Here is a 19,148-nt window from a genome sequence, read left to right on the forward strand (position 1 = left end):
TAACTGCTACTCGCAGAACACGGGGGAAAATAATAGGAAGGACTTAACCTGGACCCTTTCTTTTTTCGTGGCGAGGGAGAAAAGAGAGGCCTGCTCGGAGATGGGAACCATGCAGCAGAAACTCCCCAAACTCCAACCTTTCCCCCCGGGAATATCTTAAAAGGTCTACAGTGCGAAATGGCGGGAGAGCAAGACGAAAAATGTAACGTCACGGCTTTGAGAAAGAAATAGACGCACGACTGCGCTCTTCAAAAAAGGACCCGGCTCGGTCCTCCGCACGCTCGAGCTCGAGCTCAAGGTCGAATAAAAAGAAGAATATGAAAAATAAATATAAGTAGCAAGGAAAGAAAAAGAAAAAAAAGAATACATGATCCCGATTCCCCCCCCCTTAATCGATCCTTCTCTGTCTAAGCGCCCGTCAGCGCCTTGATCTGCGCTTCGATGGCGGGCACGTTTGCGCCAACCACCTCGGTAATCTTTTCCCCGCCCTGGAAGAACATAATGGTGGGCATGGCGCGAACTCCCAGTTCCTGCGCGACGTCACCGACCTTGTCAACGTCGATGGTGTAGAACTTGGCGGCTGGGTAGGCGGTGCTGAAATCCTCAATTTGCGGCGCGATGGCCTTGCACGGAGCGCACCACTCGGCGAAGCAGTCGAGAACGACAGGGTCGGAGGAGTTGAGGATTTTGGTGACAAAGTCAGCTTTGCTGGGGGGTTTGGTTAGCCGGGGAATGCGGAGCGGTTTAGTTTAGGGTTTAGGGAATGTACCTGGTGAGTGCTTCGACGGGCATGGTGGAGGGTGGAGCGAGGAATATGGCGTGGCAGCAGCAACAGGAATGGAGAATGAGAAAGATCGTATATAACGGAGAGAGGAAGTTTGAATGAGGAAACAGTTCAGGGCGTTTGTGAATCGAGAGTTGAGCAGTTGACTGTGGAACGTGATGACGACAGGTGGGGTGAGGTCGCAGCGGGAAAGTACAGTATACGTCCTACACTCTACCCATCCTCGAGCCCTATTGCATAGAAGATGTGGGCGGTGGAGATGGAGTCTACACCTTTGATGTCTATGAACTCAATTGAGGTTCCAGAATAATGCTTAGTCTCATAGGTCCTGGATACAAACGTAGGGGTACTTCAGCTGCTTGACTCGCACCCGACCTGCACGGCGACATCGCAAGCTGTGATGCGGAATGTCCCGTCCGCAGGGAGTGCATATGTCACCTCCCGCTCCAGATCCACTACATTTACGGTCAGAGTCTCGGCAGGAAGCTCGAGGACCTGGTCAATGGCTATTCTTTCAATCGAGTATGCAAGACACTTGGCGGCTTCGCACGTCGAGCTCGCCTCCATCTCGAGGTGAACATGCAGCGGACCGGCCAGGAAGAGCGGAGACGAAGCCGTCGGGCTGAGGATGCCGGTGAACGGCTCACTGGCTGCCAGGACGACCTCCCCGGCACTCTCTCGGACCAGAGCTCGCAAATACGTCTCTATTTCTACCGGAGGGGTCTTCATCTCCGGGGGATTGGTTATTGAGACCTCGCTTTCCACGACCGCGGGGATAGGAGAGACAGAAGAGACTACTGCCTCGTGCTCCGAGATGATCTGGGTGACCTCGATCGGATCTGGTATCGCGGTCAGGGTCGATGCCGAGACTACCATCGGAAGTAGCGTACTCTCATTCGGTTGCGGGCGTGCACTGGCTTGACCTTGTGCTCGCGCTTGAATTGTCTGTCGCGCATGGTTCTGAAGCACCTGGTTGAACTGATGCTCCAGCGTCTTGAACGACAGAAGCAGCGGCAATCGCCAACCAGGATACAATCGCCCATGCGTCCGTGATGTGTGCATCTTGCCGTGACGTTGGATCAAAGCATGGCATAAGAAACAGGCATCTTTGCTGGACCCGATGGCCCGCGGGAATAGCGGAGGCGATTGGATCTCGCAGTAGGCGAGGAGCTGGACCTCTGCGTGGATCTTGGCTTCCTGGAGAGTTTTCGTGGTTTGCTCGGCGAATTGGTCATTCGGGTTCTTGGTCTTGTCACTTGTCATGAACTGAGAGACCTGCGTGAGACGATATTGTTTGCCCTCGATCTTCCCCAAACGAGAGAGCGCAGTCGACAGGCTGGGTGAGTAGTTCGGGTAATGCGGTCGATCGAAAGCCTCCGGGGGAAGAGTTGCGAGACGAAGCTCGATGGTTCGGACGACAGGAAACTTCTTGGCGATGCGATGCAGCACCTGAGCCGCTTCCTGATACCTGGAGACTTTCCAGATAATGTTGAGCAAGGCAGTTGCGAAGACCGACTCCTTGATGATTTTTGTAGGACCAGAGGGAATCAACTCGAGCATTTGCTGCAGCCCGTGGACATTGCTTAGTTGGTAGATCTTTTCGACAAGATCTTGGAGACGGAACAGGACACGATGCTTGGACCATTCATTGACCGACTGGATCACTCGCTTGGACTTTTCTCTGAATAATGACAAGCTGCCTTCCAAGTTGGACTGGCGGAGCCTCTGGAGGTCAATTTGTCGAGTGCCTTCCATCGCCTTTTGCAGCATATCTTTGATGGATGGCCTGGATAGTCTAAATTTCTTGCCAGTTAGTCGTAATCGACACGCGATTCGGGAAGAGCACATTTGCACGATAGCCTCTAGGAGCTGTTTCGTGATATCCGTCGAACTGCCTCTTTCTGGCTCACACTCGACTCAGCAGCTACCACGAGTAAAAGTCGGCAGAAGAGACCAACGAACCATAAAGAGATTGTTTCAGTATCTTAAAGATATTCTCGAAGGCCATTTTCAAGGTTTGCAACAGCCCGTTCCCATCTGCGTATGTGCTCTTATTGATTGCCAGAAGAGCCTTGAGCCCTGTGCCACCGAGATCCTGCTCAACACATACGGCAGGAATATGATCTGCTCCATCTTTTGTTTTGGCGAGAAAGGAGAGGATTTCCACTAGCTCCTGTTCCTTGGCGAAGGGCAGAAGGTATCCTGGTTCCGACGCTTGGGCGCGTCTCGTGGGCTTCTGCTGTGGCTTTGCAGGAACCTCATGGAGTAAGTAGTTCAGGGCGATATTCTCTGCGCAAGTCACCGCAGCAATGTGCGCTTTGCGGGTCATTCTGTGCAGTTCATAGCGACCAAATCGACCAAGAGAAGCGGGCCGCGTGGAACTCGATACGATCTTATTATCTTATGAGGGCGCATTCTTGCAGAAGCCGAGTCCCAAGGGCAAACCGGCTGGGGTGTTGGAGGGGGGGGGGGGGAAGCCGTCCTTAATGGCAGCAATCAAGACAGGGCGAGCGATGCAGATGCAAGTGAGAAATCTGTAATCTGACCGATCAGATCGAATCAGAGAGGTGATTATGAATGGGAGGGCAGGGTATCGTTTCGATTGGGCTTTGTGGCCAGGATTGCAGGGACCCCTGCTGCCAGCCATGGCAAACAATGAGGCATTCGTCGCTATTGATGACGGCGCTATCTGATTCGATACCAGGCTATGTTCTACAATGCCCAGGCTAGCCCCGTTGTAGCTTGTGGGGCCCTGCATGCAGTATTTGACAGCTCGATGCAGTCGACTATTCCTATTTGCACTAGAGTATAGCATGTTCCAAATCCACCCGGAGCCATTCAGGGTCTGAGAATATTCCGAAAGGCCAATCAATTTAAATACAGAGAAGCAATGATATTTCCATGACATACAAAATGGACCGAAGGTCATTTGAAGTTCGAGGGACTGATAGTCGTGAACGATTGACTAAGATCTTTCGTCCCTCGTGAGTTGGGGTGGTTGGTTGGGACGTATTGCTTGATAAACACTGAGTTCAGGTCAAGATCACTCTCCTTTTTTTGGGATGGGCGGGCCGTGGTAATCCTTGATCATGACTTGCACTCCCTTACTTCCCTCATAGGGGTGGCCATTGAACATATCGCGCACGATGCGGACATCCTCGATCGTGGTGTCGTAGAGTTCCATTTCGAAATCTCTGAAGAGGGTTGACAGTCCCATGAGGATTTCAGCACGGGCGAGACTAGAAAATCCAGAGTTAGCACGGCTTGGGGGTTTCACTTTGAACACCACGGTCACGTACGGAATTCCAATGCACTGTCTCGTTCCTTTGCTGAAGGCCACTAGGTACTTTTCAAGGTGCCTGCGCTGAGCGGGATCCATCCAGCGTTCTGGAATGAAACTATGAGGGTCGGTGAAAGTATCTTCGTTAAAATGAAGGAGTAGGCTGGTCATGCCAACCGGGACCTATCACTCAGTTAGAGGAGGCCACACCGTTTCAGATATCCATGGCTTACCCCGGGAGGAATAACCCATTCTTTATACTGCATGGTCGAATCCGGCGAGCTTCGTTGTAGTCGAGTGGCCACCGCATTAGTAATTCTATAGCAGGTGCCATCGAGTCAGTCAACAGAGTAGCTGGAATGAGGATCTGCTTGGGGTCAGGAAAAAAAAAGGGAAGTCTACCTTAGGCCCTCAAGCATCACAGAAGTCTGTGTTCGTTAGTGATGATATTTCCACGCGGCTAGATAAAACTTTTCAAATACGACCAACTTACCAGGTAGGGCATTGACTCTAATTCCACGATAGTGGCCGTGCGATTCGGATCCAGTTCATTCAGCTCATCCCGCAGCTTTTGCAATTTTGAAGGGTTATTTAGTAAATAGAAAGTGAGGAAGGACAGGTTCTTCGCCGTCGTTTCGCCTCCGGCCGCCATGACGGTAAACACCTCTTGGCTGAGACGATCAGCTCCCTTCTCCTCGGCGGGCAGGTTGCTGTCGATCAGTGCGTGGAATAGGGTGTCCTTAGGCACATGAGCCTGGCTCTTGTTCTTCCCGTCGGCCTTTTTGCTATCAATTACCAAGTTTGCCAAGCGGATGCTCTCGAACTTCTGGTCAATAACGGGAACGAGATCCGGGTCAAAGATGAGCACCAGCCACCGGGGCAAGGCCTCGAACAACGCCATCAACCACCGAAACTGCTTGAACTGGGTACCAGCCTTGACGATGGCCTGCATGGTCCGGGACCATTGGGGACTGAATTCGGGGTCGTCGAGATAATGGAAAGATTCGCCCAGGGTGTATTCGGCGACCACATCGGTGGTGAACGCATTGAAGGCATGGTAGACGGGCAACGCACTCTTTCTCTCCATGAACCCGATCATACCCGAGACGAGCTTGTCCACCATGCCCCGGAGCATGGGCTCCAGCTGGCGGATGCGCTGCTGAGAGAAGAAAGGGTTCATGGGCTGGCGTCGCATGCGGTGCAGCCGGTGATCGACGGTCCCAAAGGCCGAGTCAGGGGCGCCGAACATACCGACGAGATGGACATACTTGTTGCGTGGCGCATCGCGGGCATAGAGCGTATCGTAGTACTCGGGGTCGTCGATATGCAACTCGTAGGGACTGATGCGGACGATGGGGCCATATTTGCGGTGCATCTCTTGAATGCGAAAGGTATACTGACCCCCGAGATAAGAATCATAGTAGAACTCATACCACATCGTCAGTGCGGCGAGTTTGGGACCAGGGAAATGGGCAATCGGGGACAGGCAAAGTCGGTAGATGGCCAGCCCTAACGCATACAATACGCCCACCCCGCCTAGCACCCATACCGGATGTGCGATGACAGCTTGCAACAACCACATTGTCGGTTTCTCCAAGTCTCCACCGTCGTGGGAGTCTTTGGAGGGTGAGAAGAAGTCGAGCGTGCGGAAGAGAAAAGAGAAACGGGAGATGGGAGAAACAATCTATTCTTCTAGTCTTCACATGACGACGCTATCCTCGCCCCCCCCCCTCCTCTCCTTCCTCTTCCTCCTCCTACGTCGTTAGCCTTTGACGCCAAACTCCTTGCGACACGAGAGGATCATGGTTGTGCAGGCTGCCCAGGCGCATGGGGACCCGGACAACTGGTGTCAGTGGATTACGCATCTGCAGCTCGACGCACTCAAGGCGGTTCATGCTCGCCCCCTGAGAATGGTACGCAGTGCGATTGGGCCAGCCAGCCAGGCGGATCCAGTGCACGGTGGAGTCGCGACGGCCTTAGCGACCGGGACGCTGTCCTCGGGCCCAATAAGCCGCGGTGGAATTCGTGCTGGTCCTACTCGTTTGGACTCTTGGGACCAACCTGGCCTTCCGGACAGTCGGCACACCCCGTTCGACTCGTCCCTAGCGGTGAATAAGCCGGATTTATGTCTTGTTCTTGTGCGCCAGAACAGACTTTGGATCGGCACAATGGTTCGCATTCGGGGCCATCGACTCGCCGCCAAACACCCTCTGCCCCCTCCCGCTGTCGAACCCCCTCGACCAAGATCCAGGCCAATCAGTCCCCTGGTCTCTCGAAGCTGCAACGGAGACAACGGAAGACATGGGGCCCCCATGAACGCCCGTCCTAAATATCAAGCCGTACTTTTGCCTTCGGACCGTGCCGGTGCCCCCGCTCTGTCGTTGCCCCTCCTTAAATGACCGATCATTCGTCCAGCCGAACAGTCTGGATGCTTTTCCCTTTCTTTTCTCCACCGCTACCGCAGAATCTTCACGAATTCAGGGATTCACCATGGCTGAGGGCTCTATCGCCGTGGTGGGTGGCTCCCTAACCCCCCTCCCCCCTACCCCCTCCCCCGGACTTCTTTTGAAGGACCTCGAGACTAACCAGGGGGTCAGGATCCGGATCTCTATGCCGTTGATGATCATAACAATGCCCCAGATGATTGGCGCTCGTAAGTCAAGGCCGCGGATAGCGCGTCGGAGTGTGACAGCCGCCGACGCCTGACTGCTCCCCCCCCGTCCCCTTTCTCTCCCTCGCTCCCCCAGCTAATATATTGGGGGCTTCTAGAGAAACCACTTCGATCGGCTCCTCGATTTATCGAGGTCTGATGGAAAATGGCCGACGGTAGGTGCTCTGAGGACTATGGCGACCCGGATGGACCGGGACCAGCTAGCTAAGTTTCCTTGCCCAGCTATCAAACTCTCCGCAACAAGGATTACCTGTAAGTGAAGCGATCGAAATCGCCAGACGACCAGCAGATAAGTGTTCGGAGAATTGACAGAACCCACTGGCAAAAGCATTCCGGCGGATGAAAGACAATGGGAAGCATACGAGGCCGGGTAGGCTCTGGACCAACTCCCCCTTCTCCAAATGAGCTCTCCTCTCTAATAAGCCATTCTCCAGACACCTGGTTTCTTTGATCATGGAGTCCGACACCGACAATCCTTTTTTTCGGGCGCCTCTGGGCCCTTCGCCCACACATATCCTTGATATCGGGACGGGACGGGGAACCTGGGCGATGTACGTGTCCCGCTCTTCGTACCTGGACATCCAGTCACCCCAACGCTACAGATGCTAACCGAACCCAGTGATGTCGCCGATCTATATCCCAACAGTATGATCTCTCCCGAGCGAGCGCACATTTCTTTTTTTTTCCCTGGGCCTTTGAGCTAATTTGCGATAGCGACCGTCCGCGGTGTTGATCTCTTCCCGCCGCCAGTCGCCTGGATGCCCCCCAATTGCGTCCTGGAAGTCGACGATGTCCAGCAGGATTGGACATGGCACGAGCAGTTTGATTTGATCCACATGCGCATCATGATCGGTTCCTTCGATGACCCCGAGTGGGACATCCTCTATAAGCAATGCTATGAGTAAATTCCTCCCAGAACCCCAAGTCCCAAAGCCCCCTTCCCCTTCCACCGACCAGTCCTCACCTCCCTCTTTCCACTGGGTTAATTCTGATAAACCAAACAGTAAAATCCGCCCCGGAGGCTGGATCGAACAGCTGGAAGTCAGCCCCGTCATCGAGACCGACGACGGCAGCTTGCCGCCCGACAATATCCTGAACGACTGGGGTCCCAACATGCTGGCCTGCGGGCAACGGGCCGGCCGTGGTATCGATACCTTCGACAAGATGGGCGCCAGGATCCGGAAGGCCGGCTTCGTTAATCTCCACCAGAAAGATTACAAATGGCCCATTGGGCCCTGGCCTAAGGACCGCCAGTTGAAGGAAGCTGGTATGGTCAACTACCAGCACTGGACGTCTGGCATGGAAGGCTGGTGCATGTGGCTGCTCACCCGACACGGCGCACCGCACCCATGGAGCCAGGAGGAGGTCCAAGTATACGTGGCTCGTCTGCGAGCCGAGCTAATTAAGCCACGCTTCCACATCTGGCACAAGGGGTAAGTGGCTACACCCTCTCCTCATTCAAATTTGATTAATTTCATTTCGACCCCTCTTCTCTCTTTTTGACTAACTCGGATTTGAAGGCGGCGCGTGTGGGCCCAGAAGCCCTTCAGTGAGACCCCTGAGAGAAAATGAACCAGCCTCCCGATTGGTTAATTGATTATATCATGAAATCTTTTTCTGGGTGCAATTCTGATTGTTGATGGCGACATCGTGGCGTGAATCATAGGAGTCGTGCATAAGGGAGGGTATGAAAGAGATGAGAGGCGAGGTGATGGAAAACGAGGTGTTTACGAGGAAGAGGAAATGCCATTCCCTAGCGAATCTTTCTGTCGTTTTGTGTGTGTGTCTTCTTTTTGATGTTGTATGGCCTTTGATCATTTCCGCTATTCACTCTAGGCGACCTTTGGGCCTTGTAACTGGCCACCTTTCACTGCATCAATACTATGGACTCTAATTATCCATCTGTAAAAAACGAAAGAAAAAGAACCCTTTCAAGTATCGTACCACCACCTCGATCAGGCCACACTACCGCTAGAGAGACTAGAGCTAGTTAGAGGTGCGCTCCACAGTGGGAACTCTACATTAAGTTAGGTAGATAGTTGGTAAGTCATTTATCCCAGTGTGTTCGGTTTAGTGTGCCGAAGGGCAGTTGTAGACGTATGATCAAGAATGCAGAGGAAGCGAGTGCCTTGATCTCATGAACAGCACCCGAGCAGCCGACGCAAGAGGAAGAGGAAGATTACGACGACAACAAGGATAAAAAAAGACGATGCCGGTACTATATCGCTTGGCAAGGCAGGGGTGCTGATTGTCCCAACCCCTAGTCTTCCGGATGTAACGATAACTCGGAACACGGGACTCGTCCAGGCCAAGCACCGTTGATCGACATAGAATGACTGAGGGGCAAAGAAGGCATATGAGCTGCAATATATTCAGGATTATTCCAGAGAAATCCAGAGTGTAACGCGCTCGTGAGGCTTAATGGGCAACAAGGGATTTTTCGAGGAAGTGCTGCACTTAAAGATCCGTTGTGTGCCTCGATTAAGTTCTTATTTCCTAGTAGGTTGTCCACACATATCACACATAGAGCAGCCCCCGAACTTTAAGTAGATAATCTTCTTCCGAGGATATGGTGACCTTTCCCCACCATTCCCCAGGTCTTGGCGGATACCAACTACCTGGCAGACCTTGATTTCGTCTTTAACTCCTAGACTTCCGGTCTGGACAAAGGCTAAATCTCGCTATGTATATTCTATTAAGTTGCAGTACCAAAAATAGTCAATATTGTGCATATTGACTACGCCTCAAATTTTCACAGTTTTCGCTTCTTGCTTGATCTATGATAACGTATGGATGGTAGAGACTAGAATGGAGGCATGTACTTTTCAAATGATTGAACTGAGGGGACGAGTGTCCTGCTCAACAACTATTCAAGGACGGCGCTCGAAAGAACTTCTAGCTCAATTGGAAAGTCACATTCTCCGTTTTTCGAGTACAACATTTCGTCTCGGGTTCTCTGAATGTGTTTCATCCCTAAGCAATAATCAATGGATCCATTTAAGCGGTTCGGCTCGCACTTATACAGGAGAGAATAATCGAGAGATTCTCGGTGCCCTGAGCAAGCTGATCCGGTCATCTCAATATAATGTCCTTTACCAAGAGAGACCCCTATACAGAGTCAAACAGGGGATAGACCACGGTCATTGAACGCAGTACAGAATTGATTGTCACGAAACTCATTTTCATCCAGATCGGTGCACTCCTAGTAGCCAGGGTGATGAAGAAGGTTCTGTTTTAGAGGTACGTAAAAGTCCCCATCATGGCGTCCCTCTGCGGGGCCGTAGAAAAGAACCCACGAGATACTGCTGGAATGATGAAAGTGCTCCAAGATCACTTTTCCCCCAAAGTTCGGAGATCAAGTTCAATATGGGAGAATCATCGCCGAAGGAACTTCTACTGTTGAATAAGAGACCGGGATATCGTGAAACGGTCGAGGGACTCCCTGTTAAGCCTTGAAGTGGCATTGCTTGAGTTAGAGGGCCATTCAATAGGAGCATGATACATAGGTTGACATACTACACCACCCCTAATCTTAGGCTGTCTGAACTGCATAGGTGTGGTGTATAACCAAGGATTGCGAGTTCTGAAGTTTCAGCTGTAGCATACAAGTATATAGTCACCAAGGTAACAGAGCCAAATGAACCAGAAACCAAACTTTCCAGCCACAAGACGAGAAATGACCCAAAACCAACTTTTCGCCGGACAGTATAAGTACACATGACGAGGGGATAAAAACACCGTTGAATTGCATCTAATACATCAGAAAGGAAGAGAGAAAGAAATCGAACCCGATTCAAACCAGAACACGCCCTATTTGCTCCCAGTTCCGTGATCTTTCTCGGCTTATCATGGTGAAACAATAATTGCTTTCAATCCAGTCCAGTCGTTGGCAAGGTGACTGGATGCCACAAGAGAATGGACGATCAAGAGGAAATGAGAAAAAAAAAGTGCAGATGGTATGCTCCGTAGCCAGACTGTATTGCAAGGGAAAAAAGCAAGCAAGAAGTAAGGTGCTTTACTCTTGTCGACTGCGTTTGGCTCCATGGGGGTTCCAGGAGCCATCGCCTCCGCCGCCTTGGTTGGCATTGAAGAAGTTCTGGTTGAAACCAGGGTTGGGTCCTTGGAATCCTTGACCTGGACAAAATTAATACATATTCATAGTTGGATGCAAACAGAAGAACAGCAAGAAAGATCAAAAGACATCAATCCTCACCTTGCATACCCATGTTACCGCCCATCCCACCCATCATGGGGTTCATACCACCGGCCATAGGATTCATGCCCATGCCCCCCATCGGATTCATACCAGGCATTCCCATCATGTTAGATCCACCCATATTTCCGCCACCACGGCCACCGCGCATGCCACCGGGACCGCCGCGCATGCCGCCCATCATGCCTCCACGGTTATTGAAGCCGTAGTTCTGCATGCCGCCCATGGGACCTCCCTGGAAGCCACCCATCATAGCACCACCTGGAGCGGCACCACCCTGGAAACCGCCCATATTATTGAAATTATTCCGGTTGTTGAAGTTGCCCATGTTGCCGCCCATCCCACGGTTGTTGAAGCCACCGCGGCCACCACGGAATCCACCGGTCATGTTCATACCACCACCGCCGCCGCCACTGCCTCCTCCAAAATTCATGTTCTGGTTCCCACTGGAGTTGAAGCCACTGGTCCGGTTGGCATCCTTGCGCATTGGGGCATCCTTAGGGAGAGTTCGGAAAGGGTTGGTGTGAGGGTTTGTGTAGTTAACCATATGCTTGCGTCCAGTGGTACCAGCGGCGCCACTGTTCTCGATTTCGCGCTTGGCGGCTGTTGCGGCTTGGGGAGTAGTGAATTCCACAAATACTTGACTGTCATGGGCAGATGGAAGAAATCACTGTTAGCCGAATTTTCGAGAAAACACAACAGAGTCGACCATGTAGCCTTGACAGCACCTACCCTTTGCTCTTGCCGTTCACCTTGTGTTCACTGAAAGTCACGTCTTTAAGTTCATCCTCGCACTGGGCCTGGTTCACCCAGCCGCGAATATCATCATCTGTCGTCCACCAGAAAAGGTCGGAAATGAGAAGGGCCGTGGTCGCGTCCGGGTCGGATTGCCGGTCATCATATTCCTTGCGCTTGACCCCATGGATAGGCGCTGGGGCATCCGGAGCTGATGTCTGCGGTTGTTGTTGCGGCGGCATGGGGTGGTCGCCATTTGCAGAGGGTGCGGGTTCACTCTGGGGTTTAGGGTCTGATGGGGGCTGGTTGGCTGTCGCCTGAGGGGCAGGCTCAGGGGTGTCTAGTACCAGCTCTCCATCATCCTGCTTGTAGTCACCCTGATCATTGGCATTGTAGCCACCACCGTCTCCGTAGATGTCAATATCGAAGTTATCATCTTCTGTCGCCATTGTGCAATTAGAAAAAGTCCAGTGGGACCACGGGCTTCAGAGGCAAGAATTCGATTGTGGTTAATGTGAGGTTGGATAATACACAGGCCCTTGTCCTTTGCCTTTCTGCTTGGTTTTGGGGGGAGGTTCAAGGAGAGTACATGTCTGTAGACACAGGCCGTCGATTAGCATGGAGAATGAACTTTCTAGCCTTCAAATCTCAAGTTGAAAATAACAAAGGGACTGCAAGACAGTGGCTGGAGGCCGGGCGGCGACCAGATGTTCCAGAATTGAAGCAGAGGGTGCGGATGAAAGGTAAGGAGAACACTGCAAACCCCGAGACCAGAAGAAAGAGAGAGACATGACCATACGTACAATCTGAAGCGAACAAGTTGTGCTCCCCAATTGAACAAGACCTGCGCCAGCTGATGAGGCGCGTACAGGGTGCCCTTTTGAGCTTAGAAGCGGAATACAGGAAAAGAGAGAATCGTGTCTGCCACAGACAGGCAACACCGTTGGCAGCACAGGAAACAGGGGGCTGCACTGTATATAACAAAGGAGAAAAGGGAAACGGGTCAATTCCTCCTACTTCGAGGTTAACAGAGAAGACCGGCGGGTCTTTATGTAGTGTATTAGCGCTGGGCGTGATGATGAAGGGGAGAAGACAAGGCGCGACGAGCTCCTAAGCTCCGCCCGGCAGAATAGTTCTTCCGGTCCTCCGCCGAAGACCCCAGAAAGGACATTTGGCCACGCTTCCGCTCTTGTGCCTCCCCCCCCAATTCATTCCCCAGACTCGCTCCTTTTCCATCAACCTCAATCCCCTCTCAGCCACCATGTCGGAGACTTTCCAAGAGCTTGCTGATATCCCCAAGGACTTTGTCCGCGAGGGAACCCTGTTCATTCGCCGCTGCACCAAACGTAATGTCGATCTCTCCCGGTCACCGTCGAAAACATACTGACTCTGTTACAGCTGATAAGCGCGAGTTTATCAAGATCAGCCAGGCCGTTGGCATGGGCTTCCTGGTTATGGTATGTCATCATTGCCCCTTTTTGATCTCCGGCTATCTGAGAGGTTATATGGTTGAGATCTAACTGACACGGAAATACAGGGTGCCATTGGATATTTCGTCAAGCTGAGTAAGTATCCTGTCAAGGAAGTGGGCACTGTGTTGCTGGAACATACTGCCCCAGAACACTTCACTAACCGCGCTCTATTCTCCAGTCCACATTCCGGTCAACCAGGTCCTGGTCGGTGGCGCATAAACGCGAGGACTCCATGCAGTCCGGCGAATTGAGGGTCAAATGAATAGGCAGACTTGGGGTTGGGAGAACAGATGGTCACGCTGAGATTGGAGACCGGGCCGTGCTTGAGTCGATTCGAAGCCCAGTGAACAACTCTATTTACCCTTGCTTGCGTGCGCTCTTGCATGCAAAAAGGGGAGGCGGTGATCAAGTCCCTTCGAGTGACCGCACGCAATAAGCTCCATTATGTTTTGTCTTGTCTCCGGGAGTTTATCGTTTCAAACTGGCAACTTTTTTTTATTTGGGATGCGATGAGAGGGAATGCATCGTCGCCGCCCTTGAGATACCACATACCACTTTCCTGTACCAATAAGGGTCTAGTACTTTTTCTTTGATTTAATCAACAACCCTTCATACCCATTTACCTTGCTTTTAATCCCAAATTGAAAACACTACAAATTGTGTCTTTCTTGCAGAGGACAGCTCTGTTTGCAACAATATAAGAATCGTATTTGTAGCGTCGTGGAATCATTATGCTTTACAACCGAGGACCAAATAGTTTATGTGCCGATATACCTGCCCGAGTGCGGAAACCACACGGACGAGTTTCTTGATCTTCAAATCCGAAACCGAAATGCGAATTTTTATGTTCACCAATCAGGGTCATCTTCTTCAGAAGCTCGAGGCACAGGCCGACTCCGGAGCGGACGTTGCGTGCGTCTGCGCATGCGGGTAGCCGGAGGATTATCTTGGTACTCGTTGAACTCTGGCAATGACCGTAGCTTGTGATCGTAGCTTCTACCAATTGGTGGGTCGCCTTCGTCTGTAGCAGCTCCGTCATTCCATGAGTGCACGGTGCAAGTCCCGTTGGACAAGCCCCATCCATTCCAGGAGGTTGCTGTTGCGAGCAATATATTAGCTTTGACCTGCGCAGATATAATTGAATCTGAACGGGGTAAAACACAGTACCTGCTAACACCGGGACATTCGGGTGCCAGCTTGCATCCCGAACACAAGTTCTCCACATCATATCTCCACCCATCTCCCATGTATTTGGGACGGAATCTGGTCCGCGGGGCCGAGAATTGATGGTAGCCATGCCGACGTCGATTGTTCCGGCCATAGTGGCATCCAAATTGTAAACATATACCTTACCATCTTCACTGCCGGTATATACATAGCGTGAATTGGTACTTCCCGGGGGCGAGAAGTGGCAACGGATAAGGGTCTTGAGGACACTGTGGCCGCGGAAGGTGACCACCGAGCAATCAGCCGGATGTGGTTCACGGTATTCTTCAGGGTATTCTTCAAAGCGGTAATCAAAGTCCGTCGCATACATATTGAAATCGATAGTGTCAGCTTTGCTTGCAGTCATCATTTTTCGAAGGTCCCAAAGTTTCATGGTCTGATCTTTGCTGTTTGAAAGAACGTATCTGCCATCACCTTTGCTGTCGACGTAGGTCAAACCCTCTGTGTGCCCGGTGAATACGCCAGCCTCGCGCCCATCACCCATGGATCGCCTGTCCCAGACTCGCAATGTTGTGTCATCGGATCCAGAATAGAGGATATGGGGAGACGATGTGTCACCAAAACAAACCGCATTGACATGATGTTGGTGACGGTCTCGCAGGCTCAGTACGGGCTGCCTAGTTTCCAGATCTAACACAATGACGGAATCCTCTGACGTGCCAGCGACAACTTCCCGCCCATCTCCAGAGAAGCGAAGTGACCATATCTTTGAACCCCGAGATTAGCAATGTTCTATATACCTCTTCGGTAGAGATCTTTGTAAATAACTTACTCCAAATCTAGATCGTGAAGTATTCCAACTCTGTCTTCGGGATTGGCCTGGTAAAAGAGAAAAGTCCAGTTCGCTGGGGTCTGACCCATCTTCCGGGTCTGTCGAAGCCAGATATGCTGCGCTGCGAATTGAACTATAAACAAGAAAACGATTGTCGGGACTCAGAGAGGCATCGGTAATTGTCCATTGACCGAACGGATACTCGACCGTCTTGTAGTATTGCCAATTGTACGGGTTAGACGTGTCATACATTCGAACCTTGAAGTCTTGCCCGCAACAGAAAAAGAAGTTCCCATCGTCTGAGAACTGGCCAGAGTAACTTCGTGCATCATAATGGATAATCTTATCTGCTGGTGAACCCGGTATCATTTTCTAAATTCATAAGCCATAATCATTAGCCTGGGTTCTTTGTCAATAGTAACAGCAACAGTAAGCGACGGATGAACTGGAATCAGTTCTTACCTGAAAGACAGACTGGTTGACTCTCCGCCGTACTCCATACGGGCCAATCCCGAGCTCGCGCCACATCAATTTGGTCGCGAAGGCTTGTTTGCGCTTCTTGATTCGATCGACATAGTATTGATTAGTCCCAAAGATACCGGAGCCCATCAAGTCGGTGCCAGCGCTGCTAGGGACTTCAGGCCATTTATAGCTTCCTCTATGCCGTCTTCCTCGAGGTCGACCTCCAGTATGGAGCGAATCATCTTCATCGTCTATTTCCTCTTCTCCCTCTAGAAGAGGTGGCCATCCATTGGCCCGAAGGGTATCACGCAAACCACTCAATGTCAAGAAATGGAATAGTCGAGCTCCTGAGACTGGATAGGTCAATTAGTAGCCGTTGAAATTGGAAAATGCGAGTAGAAGGACCACTAGACATACTGCGCATATAGTCGGAATCTCCATCCCCCGCGTCTCCATCATTTGAATCATCCGTTGTAATCTCGATTTGTATATTGCCAAGATTGATACGCGAAGACTCCCTTTCTAGCAGCGCATCTCGAATATCAGATGCATATGTACCATCGTTACCATCCGGATTTTCGATGCTTGGTTCCTCGTCTTCCTCGTCCATTTCATCCTCCCATTCGTCATCGTGGTCTGATGTTGATGGCGACGGCTGGTAGTCCTGGTCCGTCATCATTTCAACCTCTTCTAACCACTCTTGTGCTGGATGCCAGATTGTCTGATCTTCTGCTGATCCTCCTGCTTCATTTGGCGGCGATCGCGGAGAAGCCATGATGGAGCGGAGTGAAGTGGAGGTAATGAATGTGGTAGATGGGGAACGGCTTATCGATAGGACATCAAGACACCGCTGCTTCCCGGAGGTTTATGTCATCCCCCGCGCCAGCTGGGTCGAGTTCCAAGTTAACTCCTTTAATTCCGAGGTGGGGAACGTTCTATAGTGGATCATCCTACAAAGTGAAGTCTACATTTCGTGGTTGCAAATTTTGTATTTAATATAGGTAACATACTCATTTCAGTCCCGACCGATCCACCTCCATTGTCATTTATTCTGGCTTGGAGATCTCCACTTTACCGTGACCCGACACTCGCTATTTTTGACGAAAAAGCCCTCCCGCACTTGCGTGTCCTGGAGGTGCGCTCTTTCAATTCTATATACCTTGAAGATAGTGGCAAGTGTCTTGAGCATCTCCATCCAGGCAAAACTTTCAGTTGTCAGCTTTGGTCAACTGAATTTCTATCCCATGAAAGGGCAGCAACTCACTTTCGCCCGATGCACGCGCGTGGGCCTAGGGAAAATGGATAGAAGGAGTCAAGCAGCTCCGGAGAACTGTCGTTGAGCCATCGTGAAATGTCAAATTGACCTGGGTCCTGTTCGAAGAGTATCAGTATCCAATTGCCCTTAATACGTCGAGATACTTACTGCGAATACCCCGGGGTCATGATGAATGTTCAAAGTTGGCACACTGACCAAGGTCTACATCCGATAAGCTTATGTTACCCTGGAATGTCAACTCAAACATAGAATAGCAGGAAAATTACATCTTCGGGGATAAATTTTCCGGCAATAATCTTTCCTCCCTTGGGTGTTACTCGCTCCAACCCTGTGGAGCTAGTCGGCCTGAAGCGCATGGTTTCTCGCACAACGGCATTCAAGACAGGAAGCTGATTGATAGTTTTGTAGTCCGCAGCCCAGTCAGGGGCTACCTGGCTTGGGAATTCACGGTCCAACTCTTCCTGAAGCTTGTTTTGAATGTCGGGCAAGCGCGAAACAATATCAACCACGTTGGTCATGGTAGAGCTCGTGGTATCACTACCACCCACGATGAATGAAATGGACTCTGCGATGATTTCCTTCTCTGTTAGGGGAAGTCCACTGTCCGGGTCCACAGCCTCAAACAAGAAGCTCAAAAGATCTTTCCGGCTATTTTGCTGGTCTCGGCGTTGGCAAAAGGCAGATGTGCCAAAGGTCGCCAAATTAGATGTCGCCCTCAAGCCGTTCGGCCAAAATGGATCCATCACAAAGCACTTCATCATAGGCCTTACAAATTGTGGTAGATGACCTAGAGCATTGAGTACCTCTCCCCGCGCGTCGATGGTGGCAATCAGATTGAGATGGTCCTTCTCCCTGTCGAGAAACCCAAACGGTTTGCCAAACGCGTAGTCGCCTAGAAAATTTGTCATTGGAAAAAATAGGCTATCTTTAATGGAACGAACTAACCTATCACATCAAAGGCCAGGTAATTTACTACCACAGTGAGACACTTCTATAGTTTCTCGGGGACTAGAAACTCACAATACTCGTTGAAGTCTACTATAGTTTGTCCAGGGCCTTGGACATGTTGATTCAAAGACACCATCAACTTTCCAATTAGTTCCGACATGTGCGGTTCATAGTTACCCAAGCTCCTTGCCGAAAATGCTGGGCTGAGGTACCGCTTTTTCCGCTGATGAATCTTTGTGTCTCGAGTGTTAAACAAGACTGGCTCAACCTGGTGGAAAGGTGCACTGGAATATTAGCAGAGCACAGGAGTATGGTTGACATTATCACTTATCTTCATAGAAAGGCCCCTTCGTAAATCCAGATTTGTGTCCGTATATTGTCTCCAGCGCCTCCCGATCGGATATCGATATGTGATTGGGAGATATACGAACAAATGTCCCATATTTTCGATGCTGTTGGAGCACAGTGTCCGATAGTTTTGTCTTTCGGCATTGAAAAACGATCCAGAGAGAGGAAAACTTCGCGATCAATGGACCGGGAAATTTCGATAAAGGTCCAAAGAATACATGATAAACATAATAGCTAGAGATCTTGGTGGTTGAATAGAGAAATTGATCAATCAGAAGAATAGAACGTCGATCTGAGTGCTGCTCACCAAGACAGAAATAGCGATTAAAACAGATGCGGGCGGAACGTGGTCCCAGATGCTTGTAATGGCCGACATTTTTGCCCTGGAGTTCATCAAGCTCGACACTCACCAATTACACCATTCTGTCAGCTGCATCCGCATTTGGGCCTTATACATCCGGTCGGGGATACGTCGGAACATTATTTTGAGGGGTGACGGGCCCTTTGGGTTTTATCCCCGCACGATCTACAACACGGGCCGGGGGAGATTGAAGGTTTGCGGGGACAGACATTACCAAGAAAGAAGGGCTGCAAAGTCTCTAATTTAATAATCCAAGCTTTTTGCTATCGAAGCTATCCACGGCGTCAATGACCCCCATAGCTCTTCAAGCCATAACCCTGCACTTCTTTAGGTGTTGGTATAACTTGTGACCCACCACCAGCGCCCAGAGCATCGGGGACCATAATGGCGGATGATTAACCAGGAGAAATAACCATCGGAATCAAAGGTATTGGCAAGCAATCGAAGCTAGACAGCAATATCTTGTTCGGTGCATCCGTAAAGAGTGATATTCTAAAATAGGCATGCCATCTTTTTCGGGGACAAGTCGGGCCTGACCAACACTTATGAAGTTGGAATCACCTGAGAACGGCAATCTGACTAAAGCCCGGCGTGTTAAG

At 50.8% G+C, this 19,148-nt stretch overlaps 8 protein-coding genes across 8 annotated transcripts; 3 read left to right on the forward strand and 5 right to left on the reverse strand.

The window, feature by feature from the left end:
* Positions 1–407: 407 nt before the first annotated feature.
* On the reverse strand, positions 408–792 carry N7462_001772 (thioredoxin family protein; the record flags this gene model as incomplete). Its single annotated transcript, XM_057073498.1, has 2 exons — positions 408–708; positions 770–792. 2 exons carry the CDS (start codon positions 790–792, stop codon positions 408–410), a joined length of 324 nt encoding a protein of 107 aa, XP_056937139.1.
* Positions 793–1,135: 343 nt separating this feature from the next.
* Positions 1,136–2,554, reverse strand: N7462_001773 (nucleic acid/nucleotide deaminase domain-containing protein; the record flags this gene model as incomplete). The annotated part of the gene is made up of 1 exon (XM_057073499.1): positions 1,136–2,554. The coding sequence occupies one exon, from the start codon at positions 2,552–2,554 to the stop codon at positions 1,136–1,138; it is 1,419 nt and encodes a 472-aa protein (XP_056937140.1).
* Positions 2,555–3,827: 1,273 nt separating this feature from the next.
* N7462_001774 (cytochrome P450) lies at positions 3,828–5,646 on the reverse strand (the record flags this gene model as incomplete). The annotated part of the gene is made up of 5 exons (XM_057073500.1): positions 3,828–4,023; positions 4,084–4,247; positions 4,298–4,382; positions 4,467–4,492; positions 4,558–5,646. 5 exons carry the CDS (start codon positions 5,644–5,646, stop codon positions 3,828–3,830), a joined length of 1,560 nt encoding a protein of 519 aa, XP_056937141.1.
* Positions 5,647–5,866: 220 nt separating this feature from the next.
* Positions 5,867–6,463, forward strand: N7462_001775 (uncharacterized protein; the record flags this gene model as incomplete). The annotated part of the gene is made up of 1 exon (XM_057073501.1): positions 5,867–6,463. The coding sequence occupies one exon, from the start codon at positions 5,867–5,869 to the stop codon at positions 6,461–6,463; it is 597 nt and encodes a 198-aa protein (XP_056937142.1).
* Positions 6,464–6,554: 91 nt separating this feature from the next.
* N7462_001776 (class I SAM-dependent methyltransferase) lies at positions 6,555–8,307 on the forward strand (the record flags this gene model as incomplete). The annotated part of the gene is made up of 10 exons (XM_057073502.1): positions 6,555–6,578; positions 6,662–6,717; positions 6,834–6,890; positions 6,958–6,987; positions 7,064–7,105; positions 7,170–7,286; positions 7,355–7,380; positions 7,450–7,636; positions 7,740–8,168; positions 8,256–8,307. 10 exons carry the CDS (start codon positions 6,555–6,557, stop codon positions 8,305–8,307), a joined length of 1,020 nt encoding a protein of 339 aa, XP_056937143.1.
* A 2,443-nt stretch (positions 8,308–10,750) lies between these two features.
* On the reverse strand, positions 10,751–12,132 carry N7462_001777 (uncharacterized protein; the record flags this gene model as incomplete). Its single annotated transcript, XM_057073503.1, has 3 exons — positions 10,751–10,869; positions 10,958–11,592; positions 11,681–12,132. The coding sequence occupies 3 exons, from the start codon at positions 12,130–12,132 to the stop codon at positions 10,751–10,753; spliced, it is 1,206 nt and encodes a 401-aa protein (XP_056937144.1).
* An 812-nt stretch (positions 12,133–12,944) lies between these two features.
* On the forward strand, positions 12,945–13,374 carry N7462_001778 (translocon subunit SSS1; the record flags this gene model as incomplete). Its single annotated transcript, XM_057073504.1, has 4 exons — positions 12,945–13,029; positions 13,082–13,140; positions 13,221–13,248; positions 13,334–13,374. 4 exons carry the CDS (start codon positions 12,945–12,947, stop codon positions 13,372–13,374), a joined length of 213 nt encoding a protein of 70 aa, XP_056937145.1.
* Positions 13,375–14,003: 629 nt separating this feature from the next.
* Positions 14,004–18,000, reverse strand: N7462_001779 (LEC14B protein; the record flags this gene model as incomplete). Its single annotated transcript, XM_057073505.1, has 11 exons — positions 14,004–14,251; positions 14,323–15,088; positions 15,155–15,526; positions 15,617–15,969; positions 16,034–16,466; positions 16,692–16,821; positions 16,881–16,987; positions 17,040–17,093; positions 17,159–17,784; positions 17,838–17,864; positions 17,913–18,000. The coding sequence occupies 11 exons, from the start codon at positions 17,998–18,000 to the stop codon at positions 14,004–14,006; spliced, it is 3,204 nt and encodes a 1,067-aa protein (XP_056937146.1).
* Between the last annotated feature and the right edge of the window lie 1,148 nt (positions 18,001–19,148).

The sequence above is a fragment of the Penicillium macrosclerotiorum genome, assembly GCF_028827735.1.
Source record: "Penicillium macrosclerotiorum strain IBT 26536 chromosome Unknown utg000002l_segment0_segment0, whole genome shotgun sequence".
Taxonomy (NCBI): Eukaryota; Fungi; Ascomycota; class Eurotiomycetes; order Eurotiales; family Aspergillaceae; genus Penicillium; species Penicillium macrosclerotiorum.